The sequence below is a fragment of the Hesperophylax consimilis genome, chromosome 25 (assembly GCF_061612785.1).
Source record: "Hesperophylax consimilis isolate HC1 chromosome 25, BYU_Hcon_1.0, whole genome shotgun sequence".
NCBI classification, from domain to species: domain Eukaryota; kingdom Metazoa; phylum Arthropoda; class Insecta; order Trichoptera; family Limnephilidae; genus Hesperophylax; species Hesperophylax consimilis.
Genome location: NC_142860.1, coordinates 16,767,450 through 16,782,035, shown reverse-complemented (window position 1 = coordinate 16,782,035; position 14,586 = coordinate 16,767,450). Strand labels below are relative to the sequence as shown.

At 33.2% G+C, this 14,586-nt stretch overlaps 1 protein-coding gene across 1 annotated transcript; it reads left to right on the top strand.

Moving 5' to 3' along the window:
* Positions 1–690: 690 nt before the first annotated feature.
* Positions 691–11,700, top strand: Osi6 (DUF1676 domain-containing protein Osi6). Its single transcript, XM_089646698.1, has 4 exons — positions 691–867; positions 1,447–1,697; positions 6,924–7,173; positions 11,572–11,700. Exons 1-4 carry the CDS (start codon positions 691–693, stop codon positions 11,698–11,700), a joined length of 807 nt encoding a protein of 268 aa, XP_089502824.1.
* Positions 11,701–14,586: the final 2,886 nt, after the last annotated feature.

The window sequence follows — 14,586 nt, the reverse complement described above, 5'->3', positions numbered from 1 at the left end:
TTTATAAATCGAGTCGAAATGTCCCGGTAACATTTTCATGTTTGATTTTACAAATTTATTTATCAGAAATATCAATGTTTATTTCAAATACCAAAATTTCTAAGAAAATTTTATCTTGTTTCTACAGTGGTATTTTTTTACGACAACTTCAAAAATAAGAAAAATGTAGCACATTTTAGAATAAAGTCTGTTCATTAATCCATTGAACCATAATTCAATTCACTCGTTGGCAAGACCTGATATATGAGATCTTTCAATCACTGTTTTAGTAATTACTATTACTTTATCACTGCAGTAATTACAAAAATAAAAAAAATCATTCACACAAGGAACTAAAGACAATAACAAAGTACCCACCTGCTACATACACGCTTGCAACAACTGTACCTTCTGCTGGATCGCACCTATCCAATGCATAACTGCAGCCCATAACCCATTTAACGGCCTGACGGTTGGGTTAGTTGCCTGAGCGGGCATCGTGATTAAATCCAGTGTTAGACTTAAATAGAGAAACCTTATTACTTATATATCACACGGACTTGCGATATCGACCACTATAAACGTGCTCAAGGTTTTTCAAAACAATAAAATCTAAATAAAAGTGCATCCACCAAATAACACCAAAAACTCTGCGAATCATCCACGGTGTATTTGTTTAAATCAAATTACTACAATTGAAAACATTAAAAAATGGTTAAGTTTTCAGCGTTTTTGTGCTTTGTGTTGGTGGGGTGTTTGAATACAAAGGCTTTTGCAGCGGGTGGTTCCGGTTCGCATGACAATGACGGCGGTAAAGCCTCCCATCGAATTGGAAATACAATCGACGACTGTTTGCAGAAGGATTCAATTTCGTGCGTGCAGATTCAGGTTAGTTTCAAAACTAATATAATCCCAACCGCGGAAGTTTTTAATTGATTTTCATTTAAATGATGTTTTCTGTAGAAAGCCTTTTTAGACCTTATTCAATATTAAATTAGTTTACACAGTGAAATCTGGTTGGGATGCTTAGTTATATTTGTTGAAAGAGTGAGTGTGAACAACAGTCTGGGTATCTTTAATAGGTAATATTTATAATTCCAGACTACGCAGACTGTTATTGACATTATATTAATAAATATACAAATATACATTATATTATAATTTTAAATTTGTAAGTATCACTATTTCTCTAATATTTTATTCGTAATTTGTTGAACAAAAAGGCACGTTTTTTTACCACCGCAAAATAATAAAAAAATACAGTTGTGACAAAACGCGGTTTACAAGCTTTAAAAACCACCCATTTATGAAATAACTGTAGAATTTAAAATAGGTATATAAATTTCAGCGAAAATATTTTCCACTTTTAGAAAATTTTGTAACCGATCAATTCTATCCATTACTCTTTAATTTACTTAAACACGTATTATCAAAATATTTTTAAATCCTTAATGAGAATATTTCCAGATGTTCCGCGACGCACGAGACTTCTTCAGCAAGCCCGCCATCGAAGTGTTTGGCGGCGCAGAGCTGCTGCGCAGGCCCGAACAGCCAGGTTCGAGAAGCTTTGCCTCGTCACCAGATCTCGTGGAGCAACAACTGATCTCTACGGAATCCGTCGAGAAAAAAGCCCGAGTACTCGAGAAGTATTTCATCGATGAGGCCAAGGACTTCTTCCAGACGAGATCGTTTAAGTGGAATATGGCCTCATTAGCAAGGTATGAAAACTTCATTCATTTTTTATCGTTTTCTGCTTGTTCTAACTCCTATTTTGTCCTGGGTGGTTTTCTTTCATCAGAGTAGTATTCAGTCTTCACCTTGCAGACTGAAATTTTGGAATAACTCAGTAACAAATGTTTCGAAATGATGACGGCCTCTACGGCTTCCTTTACAATTTTTTCTATTATTAATAAGTATTTCTTGTGGTCAATTTGTTTTTTCTTAGCTAATACATAGTTTTTTAAGACTTTCTAAGATGTTTTACGGTTATGAGTAATCTGTCGGGATCGTAGAATGCAGCCACATCTGCTCAATTCTGTGTGAATTGTGCAGAAATGTGATTGAATGAGAAGGAAATGGGCGGACTAAGTATAGATGAAACATGAACCACATAAAAGTTTATCTTTGTGAATCTTTTAGAGAGGTGTGTGGAATAAGTATGCAAGGTATGAAGAAAGGTGATGCATGATATTAAAACACTGGTATCAAAGAAAAAGAATGCATGGTTATGTCTGATAGCGGCTGGCAGTGCATCTAGTGAAGAGAGGGATCGAGCTAAAGATGTGTATCAGGGATGCAAGAAAAGAGTAAGAGTTGGAGTGAAAGAACAAAAGAAACTCCTGTAAAAGGAAGAGGGAATCAAAATGACACACCACTTCCAAGAAAACATTAAAATGTTTTGGAAGGAAGTCAAAAGGTCTCGGAGTGCTCCAGAAAACGGAAGCATGAGAGTGATATAATCGAAAGATGGAAATATGTTCACGAATGAGAAAGAAATAAAATAGAGATGGATGAAGTATTTTGAGGAAGTCTTCGAAAGTAACCCGAGTGTTTCCAGCTGCAAATAAGATATGCATCATGATATGGGCGAATTTTACCTAAATCAGCATGGATGAGATAAAAAGATCGATTAAATTTATGAAGAATGGAAAGGCTGTCGGTTTCGACAATATTGCTGCTGAATATTTTAAAGGAGATAACCGAATAGTTCTCACATGATTGTGCAATCTTTTTAACTGCCTTTAGATTGGAGAAGGGCTGTGATCATACCGTTATAAACAGGTATAGGGTCACTTATGGAATGTGGGAATCATAGGGCTATTGGTCTGCTTAGTTCAGTTGGCAAGATGTATGGAAGAATTTTGATTGAGAGGGTAAAAAGGGAAACAAAGGATAAAATATGCCATGTGCAAGGCTTTTTATGAGTGTAAAGGGGTGCATGGACCAGATATTCTAATTGCGTATGCTTACTAAGAAGTGTCTAAAAAAAACAGAAAATTGTCTGTGCCTTTGTAGATCTGCAAAAAACATATGAAAGAGTCGACAGGAAAAAGCTATGGATTGTATTTTCCAAGTAAAGTGTGAAAACGAATCTCACACAGGCAATTGCGTCTCTGTATGAGGGAAGTGTTTCATGTGTTAGGGTGAAAGGTGGTTTTACGGGTTTTTTTGATATGACAAAAGGTGTTAAACAAGGCTACGTACTGCCACCATGGTTATTTAATCTATACATGGATAATTGTACGCAAGAACTGAAAAAGGTGGGATTGGGCGCGAATTTGAGTAATCTGAAAGTAGTTGCCTGCTGTGTGCTGATGATGCGGTGATGATTGCTGATAGAATAGAAGATCTACAGTATCTCGTGTTTAAGATGAATTAAGTATGTATGAAGAATGAGTTAATGATGAATGTAAGTAAGTCTAACGTCATGGTGTTTGAAAAAGAGAGCACGAAAACAGTGTGCAATATAGTTGTGAATGAGTGGTAAAACCATGTATGATCGTGTGCAAGACTGATGTAAGCGTAATGAGTAATATCAAGAAAGAGACGATGAGATGGTTTGGGCATGTAGAGCAAATGAGTGAAGAAAGGAGTGTAAGGAGAATGTACTATGCAAATGTGAATGGTAGAAGAAGTTGGGGACGCCCGAGAAAGACATGGCATGATTAGATGAATCATATAGTCGGGCCATGTCAAGAATCAGAATAGAGTGTTTATGAGACGATGTATGAATGTGAATGAGGCCAGGAGTGTGTGCCAAGACCGAATTGTTTGGCGGTCAGTCCTCTTTGCCTACCCCTGCGGTGAAACGGCGTGATGGTTATTTAGTTAGCTTGTTTTTGTTCACGAAAAAAATAAACGAACTATTTTAATTTGCAAAAAGATGCCATGTTGAAATCGAGTAGTATTAGGATGGAGTTCTTGAGAAAAAACTACGAAGCCAACCATTTATTCATAAAAATCTTTTTTTTTATGGCCGAGTGCGTAGTATTTTTCAACCTGATTTACACGAAGTTAGATACCTACCTTCCTGAAGAAAGTTTAAAAAAATAATTGTCATTGAGGTAGTGAAGTTTCTTTGGACAAATAATGTTTAATTCCTTATGAAAAAAAAAAATTAAAAAGTTTCATAAAATAAAATATGTTTTTAAAAATAAGTAGGTTTGTATTTAAGTACCTACTTACAAACAAAAAACTTCAGTGAAAAACATTATTGCTAAAAAATACATTCATATATTATTATAAAAACAAATAAAACACCATCCCAATGAAACACACAGTTTGGTTGGTACGACTTATCTGCAGTTTCATCACAACCAGTCTACGTAAGTAATATATCTATGGCAAACATCATCCATATCAGGGTTGCCAATTCGTAGAGATTTCCCCAAATTTCGGGAAATTTCTAAGATTTTCAAGAATAGGGTTTTTGCGGGGAGAAGCTTTTTGTGGGCATTTGCTTGGATTAATGGCGTTTCTTGATTATCCAACCATATTGAAAAATATATTTACAATAATTGTGAGAATATACATATACACTATATTTCGATTTTCCTTGCAGCATATTTCAAAAAGAGTTTTTTTAAGCCTATATGAAAAAGAAAATCCCAATATGACTAGATTATTGAAAAAAAACAATTTCATACAATTTTGTTTCATTTTGGAGGAGGTAAAAAAAGATTTTGTAATTTTGTTTGGAAATTGACTATCTTTTCATTTCTTGTGGGTATTTTAGAAAATATGCATTGACAATTCTGGTCTACATTCATATTTGAACCGTTGAAAATATTTTAATGTTGGTTCTTAAACACCGTAAAATTGCTAATTAGGTGCATTTTTGCAGTTTGATTCAATACAATAATATTAGCGACGAGATGCTAACATTTTACGTAGTTTTCCTTGATTTTAAAAGCGGATAATTATAAAAATGAAAAACGTCTAAGCCCCCATATAACATACAGTGCCGGTTGAAAAAAAAAATAGGATTTTTGAGACTGGTCATCGGTGACATCACGTCAGTTATGCATATTATTTTGGAGACCCGAAAAATTAAAAATTTCAAAATTATTAAAACTATAAAAACTAACTATAACACTAAAAAAATAAATACAAGTATGGACAACAATTCATCAATCTTATGATATCATAGGTACTTTTGGTTTTGGTCTATTGAATTAGAGAAAATTAGAAACATACTTTTAGACGCGAGATCTACCGTTCACAGTTGTTTTACTTAAAAGAAAGAAATGTCTACCTAGCTTAGATCAATCATTACCAAAGTGTTCTATATCGACCCCCAGGGGTCGACATTGACTTGCAGGGTTATCGACCAATGAATCCAGTAATGAGCAATCAAGAACTTGTACTTGATTGCTCACTACCTGGTGCTAACCCATTATAAATATCTGGTGAAATAAATATTGGTCATACCATTTTTTTCATAAGTCTTCCCAAATCGGCACGTGGTCTACGGGATAAAAAAGTTTGTGGACCTCTGGCTTAGATTGTAGATCACAAGTTCAATTAAAAAAAATAATTAATATCCAAGCGAACAACTCACAATGGTTCCACAACGCTGATTCGCAATAGCCTGTCTGGGTTCCCGCTACGCCTTAACACCCATGTTGATTTTTTCTTGGGTGGAACCAACTTAAGTGATCAGAATGATTTCTTCGAGAATGCTATTAAATTATTGTATCCCTATGTAAATATAATAAATGCTCCTTTGTTATATAGAAAGTAAGAAAGTTTTTTATATTATATTTTAATGCCTTTATGATGAACTAATTTTAAATTGTTATCTTTCAATATTTGTGATGTTGAGTTTTTTTTTTTTAAATATCTCCTTTTTTTTGGAATATGGAAAATTTCTAACAGACTTGATGTCAGGAATGTATATTGATTTTTTTTGTAGAAACATTTATAATAAGTGTTTCTACCACTTTTACTGGGCTCACAATTTTTTCACGTGCACCTCCCAATCCAATAATTTTAGTAGTGTATCAATGATTGGAATCGCGTAATAATTTTTTTATTAATAATCTAATTTTAGAATATTTTCATGTTATGTAATATAATTAGCAATATTTTTTTATATAAACATTAAAAATCTGTAAGAATTGGACAGCTAGGGTGGATGTAAAGGATTGTTAACAGGTTTCAATCGTTTCTGCCACAGATGCAATTAATGCGCATGCGTGTTCAAGTGCAGTTAATGCCACCACGGCCTATCTTCTGTCTCAGCAGTTAGCATGACCAATCAGGTAATAATAATGGCACTGCTCTGTACGCATTGAATAAGCGGGTACTTACTTTGTGGAAAATGGCACGCATGTGTAATCAATTAACTGAACAATTATTAATAAGCCCACACACACGTCATTGTAAATGTATGCCTTGGAAAATATGTCTTATTAGTTTTTGATAATTTTTTTAAGTACGCAAACTGTTTTCGAGGTGAAAATGAACTTAAAATCTAAGCCGGTGTAGAAAAAAATTGCGCGAGAATAAGCGACAGTTTCTTTCCTAGTAATTTCAAACATAAACAACTCTGATAAAAATAAACATTTATTAAATCTCTTAAAAATATATACACTATAAAACAATTATACAGTGACAACATATTAATATGATTCAAATCAAACAAAACACAAACTAATAACTGATTATAAAAATACGAGAAATTCTTTTGAGTACGTTCTTAAGAATTACCTACCCGTCATACAATTTTCAATCACTTAGATATTTGAACTCCACTCCACAGCTCAATTATCACAAATATGCCAATTTTAATAAAAATAAATTCTCCATTGAAAAAATGGCCAAATATTACACATTGACAAAATAATGCAAACAAATCTCATATCGATTACAAAAAATCTTTCATGCTAAAATTTTGATGTTGAAGAGAGCACTTTTAAACCATAAACCATTAACAATTCCAGGAGTATCTCCAACGCCGCTCCCGATGGCTGGAAAAACATTGCTAATGATCTCTTCGAGGGCCGCGGCAAGAAGAAGGTGTTCAAGACGCTGATGCCCATTCTCCTGGGCCTGAAGCTCAAGTTCGTCACCGTCATGGGACTGGCGTTCCTTGCGGTCATCTTGCTGGCGAAGAAAGCCATGCTGATGTCACTGCTTTCCATTGCAATTAGCTCGTTCTTCCTGATCAAGAAGATGTTTTCTGGACATCAGGTGAGATACGTTATTTTACTGTTTATTTCACAAAAAAACTAATAAAAAAATGACGATAATTATGGAACATTGATAATTTTTCACGAATACATTCTCTATTACGAATTTAAATGTTAATAGTTAACTAATTTATTATTTGCCCCCAAACCGAAATGTTCTTTATTTGCGTTTGTGACGTCATTTGGGTCAATATTTGCAGGGACTGTTTTGGATCCTAGGAGCTGCTGTCTCAACAGCCAATAATGTAAGGCACGTCATATCTAAATTCAAACCGTATGGAAATTAGGAATTAATAATTAATAAAATCAAAAGTTGCCAATTTTATTTTAACATCTTTACATCAAAACCAGATAAATCAAAATTTCTACGCATTATTTAATACGGTGATGTGCTTGCCAAATTGTCATTGGTTATATCAAAATTTTGGAGGCGGTTTTCTATAACACCTCTGCCGTAGGCACTCCAAGTGCTTCGCTACGTGTGGTGATTTAGAAGGGGTGCCCGGTTCATCGTTCAACCAGCTGCGTGGCATATTAGATCAGGAGAGGGTGGTTTGGGCAGACCCTTTGACTTCTCCAACTGGTATCTCTTGACCCAACGTCTTGCTGAGGGATACATTCAAAAGCCCATCACATCTGGACACATTGATCCCTAGATTCCTACCCACCCCTCATGACTTTTTCCTTCCCAGATTTTCCTATCCTTCCTTTCCTTAAAAATACCCTTCACCAGCATCCCCAAAGATGAAATAGGCCTCGAGGGAAAATATTTCCCTTTTTATTTATTATTTAAAGAAATTCTGGCGACAAGAAATTGGCACAATTTTCTCTTATCAACTATTTTAGATTACATAGGCCCTGAGGGAATTTTTTTCCCAGGGCCTCCAGTGTGGGGTCAATGTAAAAAAAATGGCTCACTTCAGTTCTTTCTTCACAATTAAGGCGATGACATATTTATGTAGTTATGCAAAATCATGTGTTTTTGGTTTGAAAATTTGGTCGCCTAGAAATATTTCAGATGCTTTAATTAAATACTGCGAGTGGAATACATTTTGGCCTTCAAAATAATCGAGTATTTTTAAGATAAATCATTTTATAAGCCCAGAAAAAAATAATGCAAATTGCTTTAAAGTTCAAAATCTCCTACTTACGAACCCATTTTTGGTTATGATTTTATTGTATAATGTGGAAAATTAAGTTATTTATAAAATGATCGAAAAAAAATATTTATTCCTGAAAATCCACAAAATAAAATAAAAGGCACTTTTTGGCCATGTTTTTTTCTTGCATAAATCAAAACAGGCGGATGGTGTTAAGCGGGAATTTAAACCTTATTGCCATCCACGTAAGGGTTGTTATTGATAGCGGCTCAATTTAAAATATTACACGACGTAGAGCATCGCCTTAAGAAGCTGTGAAGATCGATCAAGAGGCTTTATAAATATTATCAACTAATAGGCGATAGTTTTCTTAGACCCAGTAATTTGTATACTGTAGCATTTTTTTATCAAATTAAAAAGAGAGAAAATTGAATTTTATAATAATATAATTACAGCAAAGGGACGTACATAATTATTTTATAACTAGAAACAAATTTTGACAAATATAGGAGTATTTTTTTCTCAAATATTCGTAAAAAGCATTAACTTTGTGGCTTGTCATAATTTACAATCAAAAAGAAATTTATGTGTTTTTTATTATTCTTTTTTAACTGAATTAATTACTATGCAATATTTGAATAAAAATCAGCAATGATAGCATATTGCCTTATAAGTTATCTTTTAGCATTATTGAATATAAATTTCCAAAAAAAAAAATATGTCTTGCCATTTACAGCATCAAAACTACAAGTTATGGATTGATTTTAATTATTAATTTCATTAAGAAAATATCATATCATCCATTTAATTTATAATTTATTGTTTGGAATACGATTTAATTAGACTTTTTGCCTTTTATCCGTAAAACCATCCGCAGTTTTGAATAATCATCTTTAAACCCGATTCCCAACTTTAAAGGTTTGACCAAATGATATAACGCGTGAGAGGGGTAAGAGGGTTAGTATTTTGGTGGTCTACAAAAGGTTTTATAGATCAGCGATAGGGTTCTAAGTAGGAGGGGTTTGATCCCAGAAAGGTGAATTTATAAGGGTAGCAAGGGTAAAAGATATTGATATTATTGGAGAAATCCAGATCATAAAAGCTACCGTAATATACGAGTATATCTAAATAATTGCTTAATTCGTGAACTGATATCGAATTAATCATTAACTTAGTTTTGAATTGTAAATAGTTTTCGTTATAATATCGTTCAGAATCCGTTTGTTTATGAATAGTTGCCTTCAGACAGCCAGCACAACGCGCGTGAGCCGCTCCCAACTAGCAAGAATGTTAATAAATATTTTTACAATAAACGTTGATGGGACGGCCCAAATATACTAATGTAGTCACAAGTTATTGATTTCACACAATTTATTTTGCCCTTTTGACTGCATAATTATTAATTTGCAAGTTGTAACCTGTCTGGAGGCAACTAGTAGATAAACAAAGCAGCCAATGTTATACATATTTCTACGCTATATTCACTACGGTCACTAATAAGAATTGGGTATTTTCATAAACTATGAATACCATAAAAATAAAAGATTTATGGTTTATTTTTCTAATTCTGATAATTGAACTAAAAACATGTAAAATTCGTTTCATGATTACCGATTTTAAAAACCGCCACTGGCTTGTAGACAGCTGTCACTAACGTTGCCTGGCGTGACGTCAACGCCGCCGAATTCACGAAAAAAAACAAACGTGTTGTTTTGGCGGCAAATCGAAAATGGCACATTTCAAATCGTTTTATTTTAGTATTTCATCAACTTAAAAATTCCTTCACTATCGCAATTCTTTTCTCTATTTTTTCGCCAGCATAAAAATTCCTTAATTATGGCAATTCTTTTCTCAATTTTTTCTAGAGTAAAGAAATCCTAAATGTGACTAAAAATTTCAGATTTTTCAATGAAACTCGGAGATCTTTATTACTAATATTCTCAATTTCAGTCAAAATAAGCAAAAATGAACTATAAGGGCTTAATGCAATAAAATGATCCTATTTTAAAGAAGGAAGTTTAGTTGCAAAATTTAAAAAACTTGTGTTGGCTTATTCCAAAAACACTATCGTTTTTATTTTGAGCATATAGAAAGCAAATATGATTTAAGATTTTCACGGCCAAAAGTATTTTTGTTATTTGTTTTTGGGGTATTATGCCGTGTTGCGCTAACTCCTTCTTTAGCCAACGTTTCGGACAGCATTGCAGTGTCCATCATCAGGGCAGATGTGTTATTTTGATGATATTTAACAAAAATAACACATCTGCCCTGATGATGGACACTGCAATGCTGTCCGAAACGTTGGCTAAAGAAGGAGTTAGCGCAACACGGCATAATACCCCAAAAACAAATAACAAAAATATAGAAAGCATTTCACGAGCCTCTCGACAATCTGTCAAAATAACTAATTACATAACCAACACATGTCATAGGTTACCACAAGTGGAAGACACTCTCAGTATTTAAATGGCTTTAGCCGTGTTTGGTAACTAGATCTGAATAGCCAGATAATCCCCCACCTTCCGCTTTCTCATCTTCCCCTCCCTGCAACCTTCAGCCTCAAAACATACCTCAATTGGGGATGCTATAGTCTGACTGGCTCTAGACAGTTGAGAGCAGTTGGGAATCTTGTGATGTATTCACGGCGTTAGGTGAATTAGGTAATTAGGCTTGAGGTATGTCCAAGTGCGTCTGCCCATCAGCTGTGTGGCGGGCTGGATTGAAAGAGGCTAGTTGAGGGAGACTGACCCCTCTAGCCAGACTCTCTCGACGCATCGCCTTGTACCGCAGTGGGAGGAGTGGATTCGTACCTTCGTCACTCCTGGAACCCGCATTCCTTTTTTCTTCCCAGATTTTTTTTAAACTAAAAAGACTCCCATACAACATTACCAAAGATGACAAAGGCCTGAGGAATTTTTTGCCCCAGGACCCCTTTTTTTATAATATTTTCCAAATGCCCTATACATATATTTATGATGTTAAACTATTGACTGTGTGAAGAATTCAGACCAGCATTAAATTATATCCCCACCTTTTATTATAATACCTATTTTTAACATAGTATATTTTTTATTGTTCTTTTCGAAATCGGAACAGGTTTCTCAAGATTTCAGATTATTCCGTGAGTATTTCGGAATTCTGTGACGGTATTATATGTTGGGAAAAATAATATTTTTTAATATTTTAAAAATAATGTCATTGCGAAGTTATATACACAAATATATCAAAAAATAGATTGATGCAGTGCAATGTTCTGGTGTTAGAATTTTTATATAAAATGTATTTTTATTTCATTTCAGTCTCAATCCTATGGACACAGCCAGGGGTGGCAAAGTCACAGCGATTCTGGACTCGTGGAATACGCGGCCAGCAGTTCCCCAGAAGCCCAACAACTAGCTTATGGCGCTCAGAAACCAATAGTTGTTTAACACACCACGCTATCGTACAAAAACTCATAAATTGTTTTTGTTGACCCTTAACCTTTTCCAAAAGGAATTTTTCATGATATTTTCCCGTCGTTTATGTAGACTTTTAAATCACAAGGATCGTTAAGAGTTTATGTATTACGTAATTATAAAAACATATGTATACAATATATTATACTGGATACATTAGTCAGTACAAGTGGGTAAAGCACCCAGTGAGGTCCACATTATCAAAAAAATGTTTTAAACAAAAAAGTTATTGCATATGAAAAAACTTTCCTATCCACAATCTTGAAAAATGTTTTGTATTGTAGTCATGAAGACATATTTTATTAAATGTGCAGAAACGTGACAACATTCTCATAAATATCATCTCTTTCTGAGATGGAAAATTCATAAACGACATGAAAACGTTATTCCCATTTTGGTATATTTAAATGAAATGTCGAACTGAAAAGACTGATTTTATCTTAGCAGTTGTGTATAAGTTTTTGGCTAAAGTTTTCGAAATATTTTTTTCGATTATAATAAAAATGGTTGAGGAAGTAAAACGGGATATCATATTATTATAACTATTGAATGCATGTATTTATTTTTGTTTGTTGTGTTTGTTTTTAAGTTAGAAACTAAAATTATTTATAAGAAAACTTATTGATTATTTTGTAATAAAGAACTTTAAAACTGTTTTACAAAAATTTTATTCAGCAACAAATCGTTGAGAAGAAATATATTCAATACAAAATATTCAATTTTTTGCATCCTATATTGTGTTGTTTTATATAAATGGCGCTGTTTTTTATGCTAACCACACAATGATAAATATAAATACAACAATATGAAGCTTCCGAAATATTAAATTGACAAACTTCAATCAGTGTTTAAGGCATCAGCACGGCTCATAACCGGGGTTTCAAAATATTCGCATATTTCAGTACACCTTCGTAACCTTAACTGGCTCCAGTGCCATGAAAGAATCCAGTACAAACTGTGCTGGATGGTATTTAAATCCATCAATAAAATGGCCCTACTCTACATCTCTGAACTATGCGTCCCGGAAAACACTGGTCTGAGGCAGTCAACTCTTAGATCAGCAACATCAGCAGCTGTAGGCAGACTGATGGAACCTAAGCGCAAGCCAAATACTAAGTTTGGTGATCGCGCTTTCGGAGTATCTGGGCCGAAGGCTTGGAATAAACTCTCTCCCGAACTAAGATTCATAAAAAGTCTAACAGAATTCAGGTCTAAACTAAAAATTTACGTTTTTAAGCTGTCATACCCTTAAATTTAATATACCATACCTTAGATAAAGTCCAGTTATATTCAATTTTCCAATTATGTCCTAAATCAAACAATTAGATAATTTTAATTAAGTGTTAATCTGAGTCAAGTGACCTACCAGGTAAGTATTGTACTGTATATTATCTCCATAAATAGTTAGTAATAGCATAGATCACTGTAATAATGTATTATAAGTTTGTACAGCGCCCTAGAGGTGATTTTGCACAAAAACGGCGCTATACAAGTCGTCCAATTATTATTATTTTTATAAAAGTAACAAAGCATAAATACATAATGCTTTCCTCAAGATTGACACAATTATAGGTGTAGTCTTCTTGCAATTACTACAACTGCATTATTTTTCATATGTAATTACTTTAATCATTTAGTAACAATGTTATTTTTATTTATTTATCAATTTACGAACCGGCTGGCTTATGGAGCCCTCTAGTTCGTGAAAAGATAATTAAATGAATAAATAAATATATACACTAGCTTTTATGTGTCGCATACATAACTGAACTTAACATTTTTATAAACAATTTTCATCTGTATACCTTAGAAGTAGGCGTATTCTTATTTTCTTACATCAAGCTTATATCTACAAACTATCATGTTTCCATTTGCTTTTGGCTTGCTTTTATTTATCAAATGGTGAAAGTTATATTATTACTTTTACTGTTCTATACTTATAATCTTCACAATATTTTTTTATATAAACTATTTAAAATATGTATGTAAAATGGCAGACCGATCGCCCTCGATTTAACACTCCACAATAACTAGTCAAACGCTCTATATTTTTTTAACAATACATATTCTTATTTTTGATCAAGAGGTTTATACCTACAAATAATTGTTGTATGCATTTACTATTTACTTGCTGTCATAATATGTCAAATGGATATTGTTAAATGTATTATTTCTGTTACTATTGTTACAATCTTCAGAATATTTTTCTTAATAACTATGTATGTAAAAGCCCAATGGGCGTATAAATAAAATAAAATAAAAATAAAGCTAAAATTAAAATGTGTAAACTATAAAAATATCAAAAAAAATGTTCAAAAAGCATAAAAAGGAAAGTATCGCTCTAAGTGGCAGAATTTTTTGTTCGTAAATTAATAGTGAGCGAATTGTGTATTTATTTAGTGATACTACATTATAAAATATTATTCCCAGTGAGTTATAAAAACTCATTTCGGGTTTATTATAGATTATGATAAAGCGATGTGATAAATGATGGATTAATATTAGAGTATACCTACCCTTGACGTACTGTGGGCTACATTTAATTAGGTGATACATACAAAATTCAAGTGATCTTTAAGATTAAAACATGACAAATGAAAACCTGGAATATATTATTGATGTAGAAAATGATAAGTATTAGTACAATATTCGTAGTCCAAATCCATGCTGCATTTAAAATGCATGTAAATTTCTTCGACGCTTTTCAGATAATTGGAGGGAATGGGTAGAAGTTGATGGAAAATTCATAAGAAATTGAGCATGGCAGTTCCTTTGCAAGCGAATAGATTCGAACGCATCAACGAAGCAAGAAAAAGGGCAGATTCAAATAATTGCACTTCATGAATACTTCCAAGTAGT

Excerpts from the sequence above, each read along its gene's own strand:
- Osi6 (XM_089646698.1), top strand. The coding sequence starts at position 691 with ATGGTTAAGTTTTCAGCGTTTTTGTGCTTTGTGTTGGTGGGGTGTTTG. Across the intron at positions 1,698-6,923 it reads AATATGGCCTCATTAGCAAG|GAGTATCTCCAACGCCGCTC; the intron begins GTATGAAAACTT and ends TAACAATTCCAG. Across the intron at positions 7,174-11,571 it reads AGATGTTTTCTGGACATCAG|TCTCAATCCTATGGACACAG; the intron begins GTGAGATACGTT and ends ATTTCATTTCAG.